The sequence below is a fragment of the Pocillopora damicornis genome, chromosome 2 (genome assembly GCF_964200805.1).
Source record: "Pocillopora damicornis chromosome 2, jaPocDami1.2, whole genome shotgun sequence".
Classification (NCBI taxonomy): domain Eukaryota; kingdom Metazoa; phylum Cnidaria; class Anthozoa; order Scleractinia; family Pocilloporidae; genus Pocillopora; species Pocillopora damicornis.
Window position 1 is genome coordinate 16,854,838 of NC_142671.1, and position 22,018 is coordinate 16,876,855.

The window sequence follows — 22,018 nt, forward strand, 5'->3', positions numbered from 1 at the left end:
TGACACATTGTAAGAAACTTTATTACAATCAGAACTGGATCATTTGACCCTAGAAAAAATACAAAAGAAAAATGTTAGGAGATATACATGACACATCATTAAGCATGGCCCTTTTTCTGCACTATCAATGTTTCAGAGGGGGGGGGGGGAAGAAAAGAGGAAAGAGAGGTGGTAAGAGGGGATTAGTCTTGGTCAGAATGGAATTTGTGTTTACTTCAGTCAACCAAGACTCTCAAAACCAACAGGCCACCAGTAAACAAGTTAAAATACAGTATGATGTCAAACAGGTATATAGCTAGATCCCAACAGCATGGAATTATCTTTCTGTTAATACTAATCTGCTGAAGAGAAATTTACAACTTAGATATAATTTTGATGACCACCAGGGAGAGTGCTGCATACAACAAATTGCTCCAAAATAACCCACCAAGTGCAAAGTCACTTGAGTGATCGTGGGCCTTTAACCCTTACAAATGAATACAGCCTGCTTTTACCTTTCTCTTCTTGTCTCCACCCAGCTCAAAGTGTTTGCATCTTTTCAGGGCAATTTGTTTCCTGTACTTGCAATCTGTGCACTCCATACGGAGAACAATTTTCTTTGTTGTTTTGGCCTTAAAAATTAGAGAAATAATTTAAAATTCTACCCTGTAATAATCTTATATGAAGTTGTGGTTATCCTGGGTTAAATTTGGTAGTAATCACAAAGGAGCATACAGTGGTGGTGGGGGGGGGGGGGGGGTTTCCCTATTACCATTACCATTTTGCTCGCACGATCGAGAGAGAGAGGAAATACTTGGGTCCAGTTCTCGACATTGCAACGACAGACGCAACATTCCAAAGCGAGGCTACAGAGCCCAGGTTCACTCACACTGCTGTGAAAGATGGAGTTAGGATCATGAGCAAATATAGATTAGGATATCAAAGACTGGTATGGTATGATAAAGAAAACAAAAATGTATTAGGCGAGGAATAAAAAATCGGACCAAGAAGAAACAATGGACCACGTTGCGACAATTCACGTTTATGGAACTGGAGAATCAAACTTATGTTCACGAGAATCTTCGGAAATTGAAACACATGGGCCTAATGCTGATTGAAATTCGGAAATATATTAGTCTGTACCAAGGGGACAACAAACAAGAGAGGAAAATTGATATTTAGGGTATAAGGGGGGGGGGGGGGGGAAGAAAGTTTTGATTCTGGTTCAAATCCTCGTGTTCTTCCCTTCTAAGTCTGTCTATAACTTGTCTGGAGGTGGAGGGTGGAGATGGTCTCTCATTTAACCTTAAGGGGATTCGTCAGGAGCCCATTACTTAAGTAAACAGGATATCCAATTAACTCTACCGGCTTCTTGAAAAGGGGATCTTCATCAGTATATTGGATAAGCGCTTAAGATGCGCGGTCTGTATATCTAACGGAAAACATTCTATCTGAAAACACTACACGAAACAGGATGTGATAGATGTATAACAATCGGTAAATTTTTTTTTCGTGAGCACGGTAACGGTATGACCGGATTTTGTCCCAAACAGGATCAGGGTGTGAAGCGTAGTGAAAATATCGGTACCCAAGAGATCCATTAGGATCACTGGCACTTTACGTGTACCTCCGCCAATGTCATCTACTGCATAACTTGCACTTATGGTAATGAGTTATACATTGGTGAAACAGGAAGACGACTTGGTAAACGATTTCGAGAACACCTTTGCGACGTAGAAATAAATGACAAGGACGCATCCAAACCAGTCGTTAGACACTTTCATCTCCCTAATCATTCTAAACAAGATATTGCAGTTTGCGGCCTTTCCTTACATCTAGGTAGTTCGGAAAGCCGCAAAACACAAGAACAAAAATTTATCTTCCAAATCGGTATTCTTAATTCCCACGGTATCAACGAGCGCTTTCATTCAACTAATTCTTCTTGTTTCCTCGTCACCATACTCCCCCAATAGCGTAGCTCCACCTTCTGCATATAAACCTACACACAACCCACAATTCCTCCAATCGCTCTGACGAAGGGCTAACGCTCGAAACGTTAGCTTTTTTACTCTTTACAGCGGCCAATTTACGTTTTCAACTCAGTTGTTACCAAAATAAAACGTGATCAACTTGGCTATTTTCTAAGACTACGGCTTCCTGAGGAATAAATTTTTTTTAACCTAAAAAATAACAAAAAGGAAAAGAGCCTGCATTAAGAAAATATTTGTTAATGAAAATAGTCGAAAGTATTCATTACAATCAAAATGGATTTGTGGGATGAAGATCTGTGTTTGATGCAGTGTAGACTACCGAGGATAGTTTGGGAATGACAAATAGCTCTGGAATCTTGGTTGCTATAGATTTTGAAAAAGCATATGATTCTGTTACCCATGATTTTCTATTTTTAAAGTTTCGGAAAAATTTAACTTTGGATCGTATTTCATGCAGTGGATAAGAACCTTTTATACAGATATGTCAAGATGTACTAAGAATAACGGTTTCAATACAAATTCTCTTTTGTACAGATCGTAAGGTTCGTCGTGATCTCTCGCACCTTTGTTTTTTATCTTGGACCTGAGAATTCTCGCGTGTCAAGTTAGAACTTGATAGCAGTAAAGAAGGAATAGGAATTTAACTGCATTCGCTGCTGATATGACCTGTTTTTCAAATATATGCGTGCTCTTATGTGCGTTTAGAGGCATATTTGAGATTTTCTGGTAAACAATGTTGAAAAAAAAAAATCTTGAAGCAGCGGTGAAAGGATACCTATCTCAAGCATGTGAAGAATTCACTTCCAAAGTGAGGCTTGCTGCAAATTGACCAATCACCGTCGAGATTTTTGTGCACTTCAGCCTTGATCTGCATACGTGTATGCGTTAATTTTTGTAGTCACTCATTGTAAACGGGTTGAGGAAAGAAAACTAGAAGCCAATCGATTCTTCGTTACAGCTACTATTTTGTAGAACTCTATTCCAGAATATAATCCATGGGGATTTTCACGCGGCTTGCATAGGAAGATAATGGCCGACCCTGGGAATTGTGAGAAGTAAGTAATGATTGTCAATGTTTTGATTGAATTATTTCGTCACAGCGAGTTCTCATTTGCGGCTAACGTTATGTCTTGAACTTAGGAGAGATTGTTAGTTGTGTGGAAAATCACAGATTAAATGGGTTTCCTATTCGGAGTTGATTCGACTCAGCTCTGTTCTGTTATCGTGCAGTAGACTTGAGGTATTGAATATTGCGGAAAAACTCTATGCAAACGCACTTTCACTAAGATTGACTTGGAAATGAGTTACCACATAAGAAAGAAAACTTTGTTGAGGTCTTATATTCTTTTAAAATTAATGCTTATAAAGAAATCCTGGTCTTAGTTCTAAACGCGTTTTTTCTTTCGGTCCTGATTTAGCGAAGGTGGTTTTAAAACATGTTTGAGCAAAATTTCCGCTTTGCCCCTCACTTATTATGCACACTGAGAAGAAACAAGATACAATAGCAACGCTGTTATTGATTTCCTGTGGGACTACGGCTCTGTTTGTGGTTTTTGATATGTTCCTTTTATCACGTTCTCTTGAGTGGCTCACAAATTAAATTCTGTGACGATGTCATTTTAACAAAGCAATGAAATTGTTTTCGTAGTCAATAATAGTTGTTTTTTATTTATTTATTTTTATAAGAGGATCATTACATTTTAGTTGCAACAGAAACTGTATAAGTCACTTTGAACACACTGCTTTATTGAATTCAACAGCTCCGTTTACATAGAGATGCTTGAGAGTCTAGAACATCTAATGCATAAATCAGCTAGCATAGCCTGCAGGAATGCCCTCATCGTGGATGCTTCGGCTTGTGTGTTTCTTCGCCCGCGGGAAAGAAAATCTTGAGCAGCGCTAGTTAGCAAGAGGTCTGTGGTGATAATGTTTGACTAAGCGAACCACTCAAGCATAGCAAAATACACAAAAAAAGAATCAATATCAGCAGTTGGGAACAGACCCTTTTATAAAACTACCGTGCAATATAATCTTTCAAGTAACTTTTAATCCCCACTTTTCTACAGCATTAGTTATATTTGCTAGTGTGAAACGGTCTAATGGCCATATCCTTTACCGAAACTTGGATAACTTTGCTGAAAACATTTTTAATATTTAGTTCCTTGACTTCGCGTGGCGCGCTAACATTCTTGTTTTGGCTGACTTTTCAGACTCGCGCAACGGACTTCGCCGAAAAGGTGGGCTTGCTCGCAATCTACTTGGAAATTGAAACCTTTTTCAAAATTTTCTCGGTTTATCGTATAGCAAGATATTATAAACAATACTTAGTCTCTTGTGTACAGATATTGTGGATGAAATACCAGGATTTCTTCAGTTTCGAGAACATAAAATCTTCACCAAATCATACTGACATTTTTGTACATTTTTAAACAGTAATGTTTTTATCAGGCTCGTAGTTATGTGCATTCAGACGTTTTTGGAAGTTTCATTATTTGTTGTTCTATAAAGCCTAGTTTTCACTAGCGACGCAAGCATAAGCGCAAGCGCAAATGTAGCCATAACAGCCCTTATTTCGCTATGAAAACGACCTCGATGCAAGCATACAAACAAGTGCATGCCTTTTCTTGTACTAGTGCTTGTGCTCGTCGACGTTCGTTTCCACTTGGTATATTTTACTTATGAGTGCGTTTGTGCTCACGCTTGGACTTGATAATTATAATAATAACAATAATATTTATTATTTGTAACGCGCATTTTACTTGTGCATATCATCAAATGTGCGATAAAATAAATATAATAAAAATAAATAGAAATATAAATGTTAGATAAAAATTAGATACTAGGCCCTGCATCAAAATATACAAAACGATAAAATAATATAAATAACATAGAGCAAAAATTTATAAACGTGAATAAAAACTTTAAAACTAAACATCAATTATGAAAATTTAATTATGTTATATTTGCATTTCTTATTGAACTAGGAAGACCATTCGAGAGTTTAGGAGCTGCACTGGCAAAAGCCCTATCACCTAAAGTTTTCTTCGCTCCAGTGGTTAAGGGTTGTAATAAAAGCTCATAATTAGAGCCCAAACTATAATTCGAAGGCTGTATTATCTTAATAAGACCAGATATGTCATTAGGAGCAAGGCCATTAATAGCCTTAAAAGTAATGACTAAAATTTTGAAATTAATTCCAATTTAACTGGCAACCAGTGCAAAGAACGTAAAACTGTTGCTATATGACAGAATCTAGGAACAATGCAAACTAACCTGGTCATTGTATTTTGAACTCTTTGCAGCTTATTTAAATGAATATCAGCAGACACTCTTAAAAGAAGGCTATTACAATAATCCATTCTTCCCATAACTAATGCATGAACTAATATTTCTGCAGATTCTCTAGAAAGATATTTCCTAATGCGCCTTAAATTATGTAAAAAAGAAAATGCTGCATTACATGTCCTATTAATGTGTAGTAAGGTTCATGTTCGTTTCGAACACGTGCTTGCGTCGCGAATGAAAACCAGGCTTTACGCCATTGGTGACTAGAATACCTGAGTACTGATTCCATGGGTTAAATTGTGCTTTAGAGCTGATTCACTAGAGGAAGTGGAGCTGTCAGTAATTCCTGAAGAACTAGTGGTAAGAGATGACCGTGGGCCTGTGGCTTCCGAGCCTGTGAGGAGGCCATCATCAGAACTTGATATCGAGGCTTCCGTAGTAACATGCGTTGATCAGGATCAGGTCGAGGGGGAAATTCCTGCTGGTTTTGGTATGTATGATCATAGAGAGTCTTACAGGGATTGGTGGCCTTTATGATAACGTTCCTTGATTCATTATTGAACCACCCGTTACAGAATTTTGTAGATGCAGTCAATTTGGTTTGTCTTGAATATGAAAGATATTATCTAAACGATTGGGTTGGAATAGTGATGAGAATAATCACCAAATAGGCTGTTTTGCCTCCGCCTCAGCAAATATAGTGTACAGTTTGACAAAGCTTATTTGTTGCGATGTTGACTCGCCTGTGTCTGTCCTCTGATAGATGATAAGAATAATTAATCCAAATGCGTGTACGACTAAGCGTGTTCCTACTTATGGATGAACAATGGCGTCAAAATTTGGTTTAAAAAAAACAAAAAAATAAACATCAGCGACATACGCAGGCACCTTTACTTTATGTGCTACCTTTTTTTCGTTCTACATATTTTGACGTCACTCGTGATCAACCTTTGAAAAAAAAAGTGGCAAAATTTGATATAAATTTCCTTTCTATCACCTATTTATAGAACCAGAGGACGAGCATGGGGGTATTGATGCTTCTAATCAACAATCTCAACATGAAGGTAAGTGAAAGAGGGCGTCAAGGGAGACACAAACTCAAGACGCAAATAAACAGACTCCTACAACATTGGTGTAATTGTGTTACTGAGTCAACATGCATTCATTTCGTTTATTCAAAGTTTATTCCTTCCCCGGAGACTGTTCACCACACGAGGAACGAGGGCTACATTGAGAGGGTGGTGAAATTCAAACTTACTGCTTTTTTCGGTGGTTGTTTAAATTGAAAAATGTCCATACTTGTGAATCATTCTTGCGTGTATCTGATTGTTTTACAGAGATAGAGAAGGATCTGGATGATGTTCTGCGTAAGGGTGATTTCGATGCGATTGATCAAACAGTGACTCCAAAAACCCTGGCAAGGTGTAAAACTAATACCTTAATCAAATCTTTCCAGGTTGGTCTTGTAACTTTATCTTTACCTATTTTACCGGCATAGTTTACTTAGGGCTGTATCACCAGACCAAGTAACAAAAGTGATCCTTATTTACTTTGATTTTGTTTCACTTCTCCATATGATTAGCTCGTCATGCGCATACCGCTCTCTCTACTAATTAGCGTCAAAACTACAACCAATTGTTACTTTTTTCCGCTGTCTGAGAGTGTACTTGTAACCTTGAAGTATCACTGACTTGCAGTTATATCTTGTTTTCTTTCTTATTGGTCATCGAGGTTTCAGTGTACTAATTTGCAAAGGACAATTGAAAAACTCTCTTGCCATCTTCAACAACTGGAGGCTAATAAGAAATCAGAAACAACATCACTGATTAAGAAAGGTGTTTTTTCGTCTTGTCATGAGCGTGGGACAAAGAAAAAAATTCTGAGTCCCCACGAGGAATCGAACCTCAGACCTTCGGATTTGCGCCCCGATGCTCTACCACTGAGCCACAAGGACTCTTCGGTGAGCGGGGTCTATTACGAAGTTCTAATGACACGCGTCCTGCATACTGCTAGGATCAGTAATGTCGATAGCGTAATGTTTTTGACAGAAAAGTAGAGATGGTAAGTTTTAAACTCAGTGAAGAATTAAGAAAGATGTTTTTTCGTCTTGTCACGAGCGTGGGACAAAGAAAAAATTCTGAGTCACCATGTGGAATCGAACCTTATTTTTTAACGAAAAAACATCTTTCTTAATTCTTCACCGAACTTAAAACTTACCATCTCAACTTTTCTGTCAACATCATTGATTTTTACGAGCCATTTCATAAAAAGATAACTTCATTTCTTTTTAAACTTAGGTCAACAAAGCACTGCGAGATTTAGCAGATGGTGCAAACCCGGAGAAAGACGATATAGAAAAGCTTGAAAAATCTATGTGCGAGTTCACATCAGCCTTGATAGATCCCCTTAAAGCCGACGCCGATACCAGAAATACATTTCAAAGTTGTTTTGATGATCTGGTGGACAAGGCAATTGACACGAAGCAGAAGAAGGTACTACACGAATGATAAAAAGGTTTCCAATCAACACTTTATGATATCCTTTACCCCTAAAGTCGATTCTAGTGGGAATGCTCTCGCCCATCTGAACACACGGGTGCCCTTACCCTTACGTGCTATATTGGGGACATTGTTGTCTCTCTTCTTTCCTTACCAATAACCACCAGTGAGGACGCTTTGTGTGCCACATAAAGCCTCCTCACGGGTGGTTATATGGGTGTAATATCGGATATTACAAAGGGGAAAATATATTTTTAAGATTTATGCACACAATGTCACGGTAAACTTAGTGCCAATTCAATCAATCATGAGAATTTGACGTATTTTTTAATTCGTTAAAGCGGTCGGAAATATTCCCATACAAACTCTCATAGTTCCACCATGACTGTTATTGCGCGAGATGATAATCTCACAGCTGGAGCTTGGGCCGCCTGTGATTCAATGTACAGGACGTCATTTTTATGTCTTTCTACTGTATGTACAAAGAAACAATTAATCAATTTCCAGTGAAAGAAGTTTATACTCTAGTGAATCTACTGAATAATGTGACGCCAAACTGAATGATTTAATGACACACATCAGGCTGCCGGGCGCCATAGCTGATCCGGCCGGAAATTAGTTTTCAACTTGAATTTTGTTGCTTATTCCTAAGAAATCTTTCAGACCCTTGATTTAGCAGCTCTATTCTGTTGTAGATCACAGTCGTGACGTCAAAATGTGGCAAGAGCAAAAAGGTGGCACATGACGCGCGGCCGGGTGTGTCACTGATATGTCGTTAGAATTGTTTTGAATTAAATGAAGCCAAACGTTGTTAATGGTGACGTCCCCTATGAGGCTCTCCTCTGATAAGTAATAAGCAAAAACCAGTCCAAATTCAGTTCATTGCGTAAAATAATGTATCGACGAATTTTTTTCGCAGTTCATCTCTCACCCAGTGGTGTATAACTTGCTCAACTCCAGATGGTACCAATCCTTTTTTCACGTAAGAAAAGAATCATGGCGGACGCCTCAACGCTGGGGATACTTTTTTCTCAACCTCTGGACAGTGTTTGACATCGTCTTTTTTCCCTTTCTCTTTGCCATTTTCTTCGTCGTGCATTTGATAAAACAGGCCTTGAGGAGGAAAAGAGGTTTGTAATATCGTTTTGCTAGCATTACATGGTAATGCGTTTTCAGCAAGCTCTAAAGTATTCAAAAGGTTTGGGCCTGAGGGGGAGAGGGGTGAGGAGTGGAGGGTGATGGCTTTTCTGTATTTTATTCCTAACTCCATAAAACTGAGTTACCATGCAAACTGAGTCCTCTCAACTGAAACAATACAGGAGTCCTGACTAAAACTATGCGCGAGGTGCGGGTCACGTATTTCTTCCCTGGCACGTGAAACGCGCTTTCGTGCTTGCCTTGTGCTTGCAAAAAACTGCGCCAGTTCTGCAGGATACGTCGTTCAAGGAGCGTTCACAGGCCCCGTATTTGTTCCCACCTGATCATAACGGTCTTAAGAATGGTTGGGACCGTTCTAACCAAGTTTTGAGATTAGATTTAAGTATCTACTGGGGAGTTGTTGAGGTGCTTTGTATCAGTTGTTGCATGTTTCCTTTATTGATCAGTGGTTTAATCACTTAGCCTCTAATGCTTTCTTCGATCATTTTTCAGAAACCGGAATATGTTTTGTTTTGACGCTGGGCAAAGATACCTCAAAAGAAGAATTTAATCTGATTAAAAAGACGATAAACTACATTGTTGGTGAATATGGCTGCCACTCTGCCAAATACTGTGTTGTTTTACATGAAGACCACAAAATTATCGGTAACATCAACTTTGAAGAGAGGTGCACTACTGAGGATGCACTTCGAGCGAGGATTAACCAGTTACAGCAGCCAAAATCTACCAGTTTACTCAGTGAAGATCTTATGGCCACCCGAGGTGCATTCACAAACCAAACACTTGGAAAGGAGGCCAAAAAGGTGAGGAATACATGCGCACAACCGTTTTCCCGGCGGAGCGCTGTCAAGTTTTGTCCCTTAACTTGTTCCTATGGGCTCATTTTGCAGTCACGGGCTGGTTATCAGGCCTTGGTAAGTTATACTTACCGATTCATATTCAGTATTGATTGATTTTGAAGATCGCATGCTACAGTTGATTTATGTTTAAAACATAAACACAAATCACGTTTTAATTAGTGTCACGGCTCATGGGCCGGCCCCTTGCATTTGCCTTCTTGCTGGAGGACTCAGGCTTTCCCCTCGTACTTCAAGCTTTTAAACTCACTGTCACGAATAATCAAGCGTTTATGCTCTTTCTATATTAGATATCAGAATGAGAAAAACATGTCCCACTAATTTCCCTTGGTATCAGTAAAAAGCAATAACCATTTCACGATTGCTATCGGCTCATAATCTTCCCGTCTTTCAGAAGAACTATTGCGTCAAACTCCTCGGGAATTTTGTTGAAGACCTCCGGTACGTCCGTTTTAAATACAGTTGTCTTTTAAGTCCCAAAACTTCCAAGCTTTTAGCCAGTCGTTTGTGCTTTTTTGGGGATTTTTGTTCTTCAATTCTCCTGTAAACTTTGAACTAAAATGTGGTTACTTTCCACTAACTTGTCCGCCATTTTGTTTTGCTTTGCTTTCGCGACTCTCTTGACTCTCAATCAATTTAATTTCAACTTTCTGCAATCCATTCTACTTTTTGCATTCAGTTTCAACTCTCTATGAGCATGCTGAAATCTTTGCATGCATATTACAGGTAACTGACGACTAAAATGTCACTTTTTCGGAATACCGTCTAAATGCCTCGAGTAACACATTGAAACAGATACAAGGTGCCTCATATGCCTCTTTGCACCTTTTTTCGCCGGGAAAACCGTCCTTAATGCAGCTTCGTGAGTCATCCGCCGTAAACGCTTCGATTTTGATCATGTGACCTTTACGTCACACGTGTGTACATTAACCAAAAAAAAAAATGGCGGATAGTACTTCGAGTGAAAGCAGTCCTATTTCGGGGTCTTATTATTCGGATTTTGAGGCCTCGATGGAAAGTGAACATGATGAAAGGGTTTCTGAATCCGTTAGTGAAATCAGGCCCAGCCAATTTGAACCGCCAGGACGAATGTAACCTAAAATAGAGGGCGGGGGTCAGAAGAGGATCAAGAGCCCGTGCGCCGCGGCCGCCTCAATCAAGAAAGCAAGAATGGTGAGTGCATTTGCGATTGTAAAAAAAATCTGAAAATCAGTTGCTTTTCAATTATAGGAGCGATCAATTAAAGAAACCAAGTGTGTAGACTCTTGAATACCGTGAGAGTGAAATGTTTTTATGCTACACGCACGCACCTTCCGAAGCTAAGGTTTCACTGACTAAAAATACAAACATACACACTTGTGGAGGTGAATTGGATGGATTATACACGTTCACACGCGATTGAATCGGTTTCAAGCTTTCCTGTGTTGAATTTGGCGAACGATTAAAGATTTCTCGGCTTTTACTTTAAAACACGATGCAGAAAAAAATAACATTCGCACATGAAGAATTGTAAATAAAGTAAAGTAGCCTTAAGTTTGAGTTATCTCTCACGTTTGTAACAGTTGCAGAGCTGATAACTGTTCCTTTTGGTGAAACCAATCATGCAAGTTGTGCTCTCTATTTCTTCTGTTCAACATCGAGAAAAAAATTGCTACTTTACTGATTTTTTTATTACAAGGTGTCAGTGTGGCCAATCAATGTGGAGGAAGGAACAAAACATCTTTTGCCGAGAAGTAGATGTGGTCGAAAATAAAAATTTGCAGGATGTTACAGTGGAACAGTTGCAGGCAGAAGCCAGATGTATTGTCCAGATACAGGGTTTGGGGAAACTGGTGGAGGCTGACTACGTCTGCATTTGCTTTGTTACAAAACATCACTACACAGAGCTTCCCTGGTTTTCGTTTTCTTTGTTTTACATCCTGTTGTTTTCCGTCCATATTGTAAATGTCAACGCGGCTAAGAGTAGTACAGTTTTTTATAACTTGTCCGTGAACATATATATATATATATATATATATATATATATATATATATATATATATATATATTATAGTTTTTAAAGTTCAGGTCGTAATTTGAGAAACATTACCTACTTGTTATTTCCATAGCACGAGTTTGTCGCTAACTCCGTTCCTTTTTTTTACCAAAGCACTGCGTTTTGAACGGTAGGAGCTAGGCATTCCCATGAAATGTGCTTAAATGGTTTCCTCTTTCAGGCTGTCACCTTGTTTTACTGTTCACTCAGCTGACAGTGGTACATTTTTTCAATTTTTTTACTCGATAATGGTTAAGAGGAAAAAATTATGGGAACATATATTTTTTTACAGCTGTTTGGAATGGCGTGCAAACTACCTGTGGCTCTGAATACAGGCACGCTATCTGTCGCCTTTCGATTATTCAAAAACCTTCGTTGTTTTATTTCTCACTTCGTAATTCATATTCTCTGATTGGTGGCCTATAAGAGAATGGAACAAATCTTATTTTTTTCCGCTAGTAAATTTGGGCAGCAGCTGAGCAGCCGGGACGAAGTTGTTACTTTCAGGTCTTGACATGACGCTTTTCACTACCTTACACACGTGTGACGTATCACATCCTGACCTGGCCGTCGATTAAGCGTCAAAAAAAATTTGTAGAAAATTTTATTTTGCACAACATATCGTAAATTTGCTCATGTAGGATTCTTTAAGGAATGTATTGGGACAAAAAAGGAGAAAATTTGGCGTCGGTTACCCTTTAATGATTTAGTTATTTATCGTATCTGGCATTACATGTACATAACAGCTACAGTTATCAGTTTTGTGAACAGATTCAATAAACGGTGAGATAAACAAAACGATAAATAACTTATGCAATAGATCCATTGTCAGTAGTTGAGATACTTACAAGCACATCAGCAATATTCTCTGCGAATCCAATTATTGTTTTTCAAAGTGTTTTTTTGTAAAAAAATTCAAGCAGCTCCTTTAATTTATAAGAAGGCTGGTGTGGTATCAAGATTGATAAGTTTGGGCTCATATTTGATAAAACTTGTAAATTTCTTTTTGAGAATCAAGGGAATAAATATCACCTTTTTTCATTTTATGTTTACAATAGGTGGTCGTGCTCTTTCTTAATGACTCGTTAAGCATGGTTAAGGCTAACGCTGGGAGTCCACAGCTCTTAGAGGAGATAAAGGAGATGAAAGTTAACATCGTTCCCGTCGGTATCGGGGAGCACGAGTTAATTAAGATGGCAACTAAAGATGGCACAGCACGTCACTTTGGAGAATTCGAGTCACACGAGACGTTGGGAACAGCTGTCATACAAGGTAACCTGGGGAGGTTTAGAATTACGATATAAAAAAACCCTCCTTAGAATGATTATTCTCCTAATTGGTTTGGGGAAAAAATAAGAAAGTATTGCATGCACTTGTTACAATTCGAATTGAGGAAGGTTTTTAACGGTATTATATTTTAAAAAGCTTTAACTTTTCTCCCCACTGCTCGGAAGTGTAACTGGCTTTATAATGGATATGTTTTACTTTCTTACAGGTATCGAGGGAAAGACCATCTATGGTGAGGACGGGCTATTTTTGGTTGCTAGATTTCCAGATCGTTAAACTTTTTTTTCCAAATAATTTTCGTCAGATCGTCAGTGCTTCCAGGGTTTTCTTTTGATGGTCTCCATTCTAAGCTCGCGTCTCATTCATTGTCCTACCGAGTATAACTATGATTACTATGATGTCTTCCAGAGAAATACAAGGATTACTTTACGACTCCTTATTTCGTCTTTTTCCGCGACACGCTGAGTTATCTCATCCTCCTCGTTCTTCACTTCGCCATTTGCCTGTCCCCTTCAACTATTGCCTTCAGTCGACTAGAATGGGCCATTTTAGTTTTCTTCCTGGGACGCGTTTTGATGGAGGTGGATCAGTTTATTAGTCCTAAAAAGGCTGACATGAAAGCATTTAAGCGGTGTAGGAGGAATAGAGATGGCTCCAGCTACCAAGTATGTTCACAAGAGGGTCAACAAGAGACAAATGAGGCAGAAGAAGACAATATCTTGCGAAAGAAGCCTAGTAATTATTTCAGGTATTTCAGCGTTTTCTTTTCTGTTTCTAGTGACAATACTAGATTCTCATTCATGTTGGGGGCATGTCAGCTAGGAAGGATGGGGAAAAGAGTTTACAGCTTGAAGACGATAACAAAATGAGCCACTGTTCTCAGCTAAGGTACACTGGTAATTTTTTTAGAGCTGTATCATTAGTCATGAGGTGACATGGTTCACTGCCCGGGTTCATTGACAGCAACCGATTTTTATTGTTTTAGTACACCATTAATTAGCTCGTACTCATTGCAACAATAAATAGTGGTACTTTTAAGAACTGATTATTTTGCCTCATGATTATGCAAGGTCTAGCAGTTCACGGATTCCCTTAAATAGATAATGGTCTTCTAGTACTGATATCTACTACTTTTATAGTGACCGTTGGAATGTGCTTGACGTCATCATTCTTGTTTTCTACCTGATCACCTTCATACTACGCATAATTACATGGATGAACTCCACGGACGCGTCAGAAAACTCACTCTTGGCTGTGTCAGAGTATTTCTATGGATTTATCGCCATGTTTCTCACACTGAGAGCCTTTGGTCAAGTCATAGAGCGCAAGCGGGGAATGGGTGCAATACAAATCGCTTTGTTTTTTGTTATCGGGGACGTAATGGCGATATTTTGGCAGTTTTTGGCCATGATTCTAGCATTTTCTCTGGCTATGACCAAGATATATGTTGCTGAGAAGGCCTATACCTCAGGAAAAGATTCCGCGGAGGATTTGTGAGTACATATTGCGATCTTTCTAAATTATCGAAACCGTGAGTGACAGATGTTAACTTGTTAGGCCCATTCGTTTGTTAGTCTTTTTAGTAGTGGGGTGGAAGAGCTTTCCTTTTACGTTATGGAGGGGAACCTTATGAATGTTTAGGCACCCAATGTAAGAAACAGTGGGCTAAAAGCTAATCAAGTGAGATTTACTTTTTTGGATGGGAAGCCTAACAGGAGAGTAAAACTACTCAGATCAGAATGTCAAACGTAGCATGAAGGCCGATTTTTTACAGTCTTTATGAATACTCAAGCAGGAAATTTCAACAAGAGGCCTCAATAAATAAGTCACTTCGTCGCGCCACTAATACACAAAAGGTTTGAAATCAAATCATGATAGCCTGATGCCCATTAATCATCGCAGGGTCAGTCGTAGTCATAAATTGTGGAGTCAGTGACTTGCTATACACTGACTTTTTGTGCTTCTGGAGGTATAAGTTCAGGAATGTTAGTTAACAATTTCTCTGGAACAACACAACCGTGTAAAATAAATTTGGAAGGGGGGGGAGGGTGGTGGTTATGGGACAATTTCTGTTGGTTAAACCGTAAACCATGGCAACGGTTTCTATAACCATTCATTTTCTCCTATTATTTTTAGGGCATGCAGTGATTCCGGGCTAATTTGGTAAGAATAAAATTATAGTTTTTTTCTACTCTAATTTTAACTTTGTTCTCTGATGTCTAAAATATACCAGGTTACACGAAATTTTTGCTAACCTTGAATTTCGCGCTTTCAATATGCCGCGATTATTTAAAAAGTTTCAAGCGTGAAATTCTATACCTGAGGGGTCGGAAAGGTTAATTAAGGTCTCCCGGGAGGAAAAAAAGTGGAAAAAAAATCATGCTGATGTGTTAAAATAAGTCCTGATGTTCAACACCGTGCTTTACCAGCTTCATCATGAAAATTTGCAGGAAAGACACTCTTTCCTTTCATGGCAGCAGATTTACTAGAACAAGAAGCACAGCTGCGAGTGAAGAAACCCTCTTTGCCTCGCATCCCCCTCGCGGCTTCGTGTCCGATTAATTAACGCTACTTCGCCACTTAAACCTGCAAAAAGGCCAGCCCAGCTATTAGTTTAACTTCTTAAGAGGTACCTTACGGTTTTTTCCTTCTGGAAAAATCCAGACTTCATCGTTGCTATTTCTTTTTACCAGTGATATCCCTCAGGTTTAAGGTTATCGTGTGATATTTTGGATACCAACACGTAAATGTGTTGATATTTGACGTGACGGAGCTGACTAGGAATCTTGAAAGCAAATTTTGAAATCGATGATCCATGTAAGAGCAGTGACACGATGGCCTCCAGGACACACACGTTTAAAAACGTTTATGGCGGTCTTAACGATTTCAATTTAAAGAACTGAATGGTGTTTCGATCTAACTCGTTGCTTATGTTCTTCAGTTGGTGGAACATGGCGACACACCTTGGTTGGTCTTTACTGGGTTTAGCTGACCTGGATAGGTTGAACTCCGTCGACAATTCATCCGTTTCTCTTATTCATGTGCTGTACAGCTTCTTCTTAATCATGGCAGTTATCCTTCTCGTGAACATGATGATTGCGTTGCTCTCCAACACCTATCAGCAGGTTCAGGTACTAATCAGTCTCTCAGCCTTCGCCGATGTATATTAATTCTGTTCATAATCCAGAGTTAAGAAAATATGAGAAGTTCTCGACTGTAAACTTGGTGGAACTTTTTTTGGCGTAAGATATAAAATATATTTTCTGCAAAGTTCAAAAGATTCTATGATTATCTGTAATTGTACTTTTGGCCGACTGACGCTTTAGACGAAAATGATGGCGAATATTGTCCCTTTGGTATGATATGTCAAAATATTCTTCCGCTATAGGAGTGTCGCCTGTTGTCTTTATTAACTGGTACTTCCTTAGAAGCTGTTAAGTCCCTCTCATTCCTCTATTATCAGGATAACTCACTGCAGGAGTGGTCTTTCAAGAGAGCCATTACTGTAAGAACCTACAGCACCTATCATCCGATACCAGTGCCCTTCAACCTTTTGTCTGTCCCCCTGATAGTACTCTGGAACCTATGTTGGCGCGACACTCCTGCTTCGCTCAAGGGCGGACGGGTAAGCTGATAACACCTTGCCAATTAGTTTTGTGAGTTTTGACAAGCTGCTGTTGTTTAAAGTTATCGTTCACGTCTGCTCAGTGATTTTACTTCACTTTTGATGTGGTCTTCTTTGATTCGACAGAGAGTAGCTCTGAATAAAGTGGTGAAGAAACTAGAAAGGAGGTACTTCGAGAAATATGGTTATGAATTTCCCCTCACAGGTGGGTGGTGTGCTAGATTAGTAGATAGCCCCAGAAATCTATGATATGGTCATACAAAAGTATATGGCGAGAGATGTTTTCCTACTAAACCTTGCTTTGTTATTATCAAAGCAATAGTTCTAAGGAAGTTTAAACCATGACGGACAAGAAATAAAAAATCACAAATTAAGAATTCCAGTAATGATAAGCTATTTATAACGAGGCGTATCGTAATGATTTTGCTGACTAGATTCGGAAGAAGCCAATTTAATATTTGGTTGCTCGCTTTGTTTTAGAGGGGAAAAAGATAGATCACTTGGTGCATGAAAATGAGGGAGGTCGAAAATTGGCCAATCAGATCGTTCGGCAAGTATTCCGACCGCGTGGAAACAAGGAGGAGAAACTTGCGTCTGGCCACAGAGTGAGTGTTTTTGAGGCACACATTCACATGTTAACTTAAACAGGAAATTTCCCTACCATATACTATGGATTCTGCTCCATCAGGATACACCTTTTTAATCATTTGAATTTGCATTTTAACCTTTTCCCTCGAACACAAATTTAAATGTACGATTGAGAAAACCTTTCAAGAAACGTTGTGCTGTAGTTTCCATGTTCCTTTGAAAAAAAAACCGAACTTGTTTTGTAGTGACATAGAAAAGCTGATCTCAAATGCTGCTCCGGGAAGTACGAAAAAGTCAACAAAATTTGCTCTCAACGCGCGATACGAAAATTAATGGGAGGGTTATAGCTTGAATAAAACCCCTTCTGGCTTGCTGGTATGTCGGCTGACAATGTCCATGGTCGAGAAATTGTCTTTAAGTTTTCAAATTTCTCCTTGAAGCTTTGGTTCTTGGCCAAATATTCATTTTTGGACAATATCTCAGCCGCAGACATTTTCAGGTGACATAACTGAAGGGGTCCCTCACGTTACTGAAGTTTTGTTCGATTGTCATTTAAAGGCGTGGTATGATTCGCCGGGAATTGCTGTCGATGGCTGTCTCCTAACTTACATGGGACCTTCTTTCTGCAACATATGCGAAAGTGTAAATCGTAAGAACATTCACAGCGCCAAGTTCAAGTCTCCCTTTACACCAGAGAAACCACGATTTGAGGTGTGCTTTTGATTTACAGAGAATTATTTGCGAACAACAAATTTAATTCATACACTTCCTGCTCCATGATAGACTCTCTGAAGATGCAACATAATTACATCGCCTTTTTACCCTCTTCCCTTAAATAACCTCCCTCCTGTAGGCGCTGGTATTCTTTTCTATTTTGTAGCACTACAGATACTCATTTTTTTAAGAATGAACTTAACGGTGCCTCCATAATAGAAAGACCAGACCGGTTCCTGAAAAACATCTTTATGTTCCTCTTGTGGTATCCTATTTTCACCTTTGCTTTCATGGTAACGTGTCAACATGGATCTCGTTTGGGCACTTAACCCTGTAACACCTAAGAGTGACTATGATGTAATTTCTCCACACATTATTATCCCTGAGTCAAACATTAGGCCGGGTCACATGGATAAAGTAAATGAACCGCCACCAACCGAAAAAGCTCTTCATTGTTTAAATAATTCTTCTTTGTCAGCACAACTGTATAGAGAACAGCATGAAGAATATTCATAATGATGTTAGGGTGTGAAAGGTTAAATTCATCTCCTTGTTCCACTTCGTTAAGGTGCATTTCGGGGTCAAGTTACAAGGCCTTAGATGGCCACCTTTGAATAGCGTGATGGTGCCTTCGTTCAGCCGAAATTCCCTTTTGGATTAATCGTTTACATTTATATTATTATTGTTGTTACTATTATTATTTGTATTAGTGTGTTGCTTTGTAATCATCATCATTATTGCAGTTGTTATTATAGCTGCTTTTGTTGTTTATATGATCATTATTTCGGATGTTGATTGTTTATATTACGGCCAACATCGTCTGTATGATCGTTATTATTTTGTTTTGGTCTAAGAAACTAGACTAGAAACTAGAAACTAGTATTCCCTCGGTCTCACGAGCAAAAAAACTAATTTGCATACTGAAAGCAAAATTAAAAGCATGGAACTTATGGCAACCGTAACAACAAAGTCTAAAAAAGAAAAGACCGTCATTGTTTTGCAGGTACTTATTCAGGAGACTGGGGAGAGGCGTATTGTGGCACTGGGTGCTGTGCATGAGTCGTATGACTGTCACAAAATGCCTGGCTGGTATAGTGGAACAGTCGGTTACCACATAGACGATGGTAAAATATTTGAAACTGGCTTCCATGAGCTGGGAAGAGAAGTCGAAGGTATGGGTTACTTTGACGATAGGTGTACGATATCTGCCACAAGGATCTGTTGGCGCTTGGAAACATAATCAAAGTCTTACCATCCTTCTGAGGGCGACCTTACGACAGTAGGTTTCTGTTTTCCAAAAGAAAAAGATTCAGAAATTTTCGTTTGTGAACGTTATGGGGATCACTTTAAAATCGTTATAGACTCCTCGAGATGATTATTCTGACGTGCATGAGATAAATGGGAAATGTATTGTAGCTGTGTGATCAAGATAGAATGCTGAACGTAGTTACTGTAAAATCCATGTGCCTAGAGTGTGAAACTGAAAAAACCCCGAATCCTTCGTCGATCGTGGAGGGTTCCAACCCTCGCCTTCTGCTTGCCGATCAAATGGTCTACAGAGAACTCATTTAAGGTCAAAGAAAAACGAGATTCATATCAACAAATGCTTGACGCTACTAGGATCATTTATATCGTCAACACTTCTTGTATAAATGCAGTGAGGGAGATTAAACTTTGTCTTCGAATGAACGAAGAGGTAGGTCATTGATCAAGACCGAACAACAAAGAAAAAAGTCCAATTTCACATCCTGGTGTTACACGGTTGGTTGCCTCATGTTTAGCTTATTTTGTTATCTTTCTGCTATGTACTTAATATTTTCTGTTGATAACTTAGGAGCCATGGCTTACCGCGGTGATCTCATCGCTTGTGAAGTTGATTTTAGTGGAGTCCCCGAGGGAAAAGTCTCTGTGTTGTTCTCCTTGAACGGTAGAAAAGTAGCGCGTTCTTCAGTGGAGTATACAGAGGGAAATAAACTATTTCCCTTCGTTTCATTAGGATTTGAAGGCATTACAGTGCTCACCAAGGTATGTTCGAAAGAGGGAGGGGGGAGCGGGGAGGGTAATGGGCTAGAAATTAAATCTATAAATGGTTTGGTTTCATCAGTAATCTGCCAACATATCATACCTCAGCACACTCCTCCAGCTACAATTAATCGAGGGGTTGTTCCTGTGACCAAATTGAAAGCATGTGAAGAGGGAGCTCTCTCTACGGCAGCTGTCAGGCTCTAGAATCAAAGGAAGAACTTTTTCGTATCCAGTGTTAAAAAGACCACAAAAATCTTGTTTAAGTCTGTGTAATTTTAATATTTGCGAACATTTACAACTTTCTACCAAAATTCAGTGCCCTGATTGCTCTTAATTAAGGTACGAACAGGGAAATAGCGTGTCGATCTAATTTTTAGAATTCTATATCAGGCATATCTGTATTCCATAATTGTGGACATTGGAGTTTATACTTCACACCTGTGATCATGGCTGCCCTAAATTTTCGTACTTTTCTTCTTCAAAGTTGAGACGTTTGATTTCCACACGTTTTAGATGTGCCATCGTGACAGAGACCGTTTTAGTAGAGTAACAAAGGAAGACATTCAGGAGCTGCGACGTGATTTTCAGAATCAACTTACCGAGCAAAGGAGGATGTTGTCAGAAATGAGAAATTCAGTGCTGCGTTTGAAGGAAGTAAAGGATAAAGATGAACAAGAAGAAGATACTAAGAAACTGGCGGGTGACTTAAGTTAAATCCACAAGTGATGGCTTACGCGCAGTTTGATGGATCGGATCAATGGATGGATAAAAATAAAGAAGATTTTCATTACCTTAGTAGTCGTTCAAGAACATTCATTTAGTTTAAACGCAATGTAAATCGTATGCAATAACTCTTTTTGATGAGTGAAAAAGATGCAAACTGTATTTCTATAGCTGTAATATTTCTTGTTGAATTAAAATTGTAGTTTGCTTACTTAAAAAGATTGTAGGAGTTATGAAAACCATTCATTACCATCTATAAGTTACGTTTGCTTAATCATATAGCTCCTAGTCAATAACCATAGTCTCCCCTTCAACTGTTATATATGTTCCTGCAAATTATTTGGGAGAATGTAGAGTTAAATCAAGGTATCACTTTGCTCGTGAGTTAATCTGTTATCTGTTTGCTGAGGAACAAATAAATATTATAGAAAGAAAAATATTTCTGCTAATCTTTTCACACTGCACTGTTTTCTTTCGTTAAGTGTCATCATTTTAAGATGACACAGAACGCATTCAGATCAGTTTGCAGAAATTACAAATATTCTACTCAACAACCATATATAGGTTTGTTTCGGAATTTATAATACTTGTACGCATTCAATCAATGCGTGAATGTAAATACTGTTGATAGGCGATAGATTAGTCGTTCAATCAAACTGCCTTGAAGCGTGCTCACTCGGGAAATATCCTATTGAGAGAAAGCCAAATTGTTCGGTATTTGTCTCGAGAGTAGGAAAAGCTCATGACGTAATAGGGGGCACTATAAGACACAGCCAATCAAAATACGGTCAAATGAATTCAATATATATCGATAATGTCAAAATGATTACTGCAAGGACTGATAAAGTACGAAAATATAATGATTCCATCATTCGAGTGGTCAATACCAATGGTTTTCATACCAGTTTTCCTCAGGTGTGACAACGACAGGATGAGGAAGTTAGGAGACTTATATGTCAACCGTTCTCGCAGCCTCTTACGCATATGTTGTCTTCCCGTGCCTTTCTTAATATTCCACTAGTCTTGGAGGTGTCGAAATAAGATAGCGGCAGAAAAGATTTTTTGCGTTAATATTTCTAGTACACGCGAGCGCGAGGCGGGTAGAAAGGGCGAGTCATAAACGAGGTGAGAACGTTACATCTGTGCAACTAATGTGTATGTGATCCCGGTGAACAAAATGATTCCCAAGTCCGGACTTAAATAAAAAAAATACCGTATTGGAGGATGGCAAATGACTCGTAAACATATTTCAA

General features: G+C 38.8%; 2 protein-coding genes across 4 annotated transcripts in view; one reads left to right on the forward strand and one right to left on the reverse strand.

The window, feature by feature from the left end:
* The window catches only part of LOC113669117 (uncharacterized), a 40,555-nt gene continuing 18,537 nt past the window's right edge, over positions 1–22,018 (reverse strand). The window contains exons 4-5 of the mRNA XM_089197240.1: positions 495–611; positions 1–49 (exon numbers count right to left, since the gene is read on the reverse strand). Coding sequence (XP_089053366.1) covers positions 29–49; positions 495–611 — 138 coding nt within the window. The 3' untranslated portion in view covers positions 1–28. The remainder of the gene's footprint in view (positions 50–494; positions 612–22,018) is intronic.
* On the forward strand, positions 2,820–21,202 carry LOC149050105 (uncharacterized). 3 transcript variants are annotated; one of them, XM_089197234.1, is made up of 21 exons: positions 2,861–3,025; positions 4,181–4,207; positions 5,564–5,745; positions 6,263–6,319; positions 6,593–6,711; positions 7,553–7,747; positions 8,673–8,883; positions 9,404–9,714; positions 12,862–13,075; positions 13,299–13,322; positions 13,499–13,838; positions 14,230–14,583; positions 15,227–15,253; positions 16,032–16,221; positions 16,554–16,715; positions 16,842–16,920; positions 17,196–17,320; positions 17,862–18,014; positions 19,021–19,189; positions 19,852–20,042; positions 20,556–21,202. In XM_089197234.1, exons 1-21 carry the CDS (start codon positions 3,000–3,002, stop codon positions 20,754–20,756), a joined length of 3,357 nt encoding a protein of 1,118 aa, XP_089053360.1. In that variant the 5' UTR covers positions 2,861–2,999; the 3' UTR covers positions 20,757–21,202. The 3 variants fall into 3 exon arrangements, with proteins under 3 accessions (XP_089053361.1, XP_089053360.1, XP_089053363.1); XM_089197237.1 differs by having other exon boundaries at positions 8,865–8,883; XM_089197235.1 differs by lacking the exon at positions 4,181–4,207 and having other exon boundaries at positions 2,820–3,025.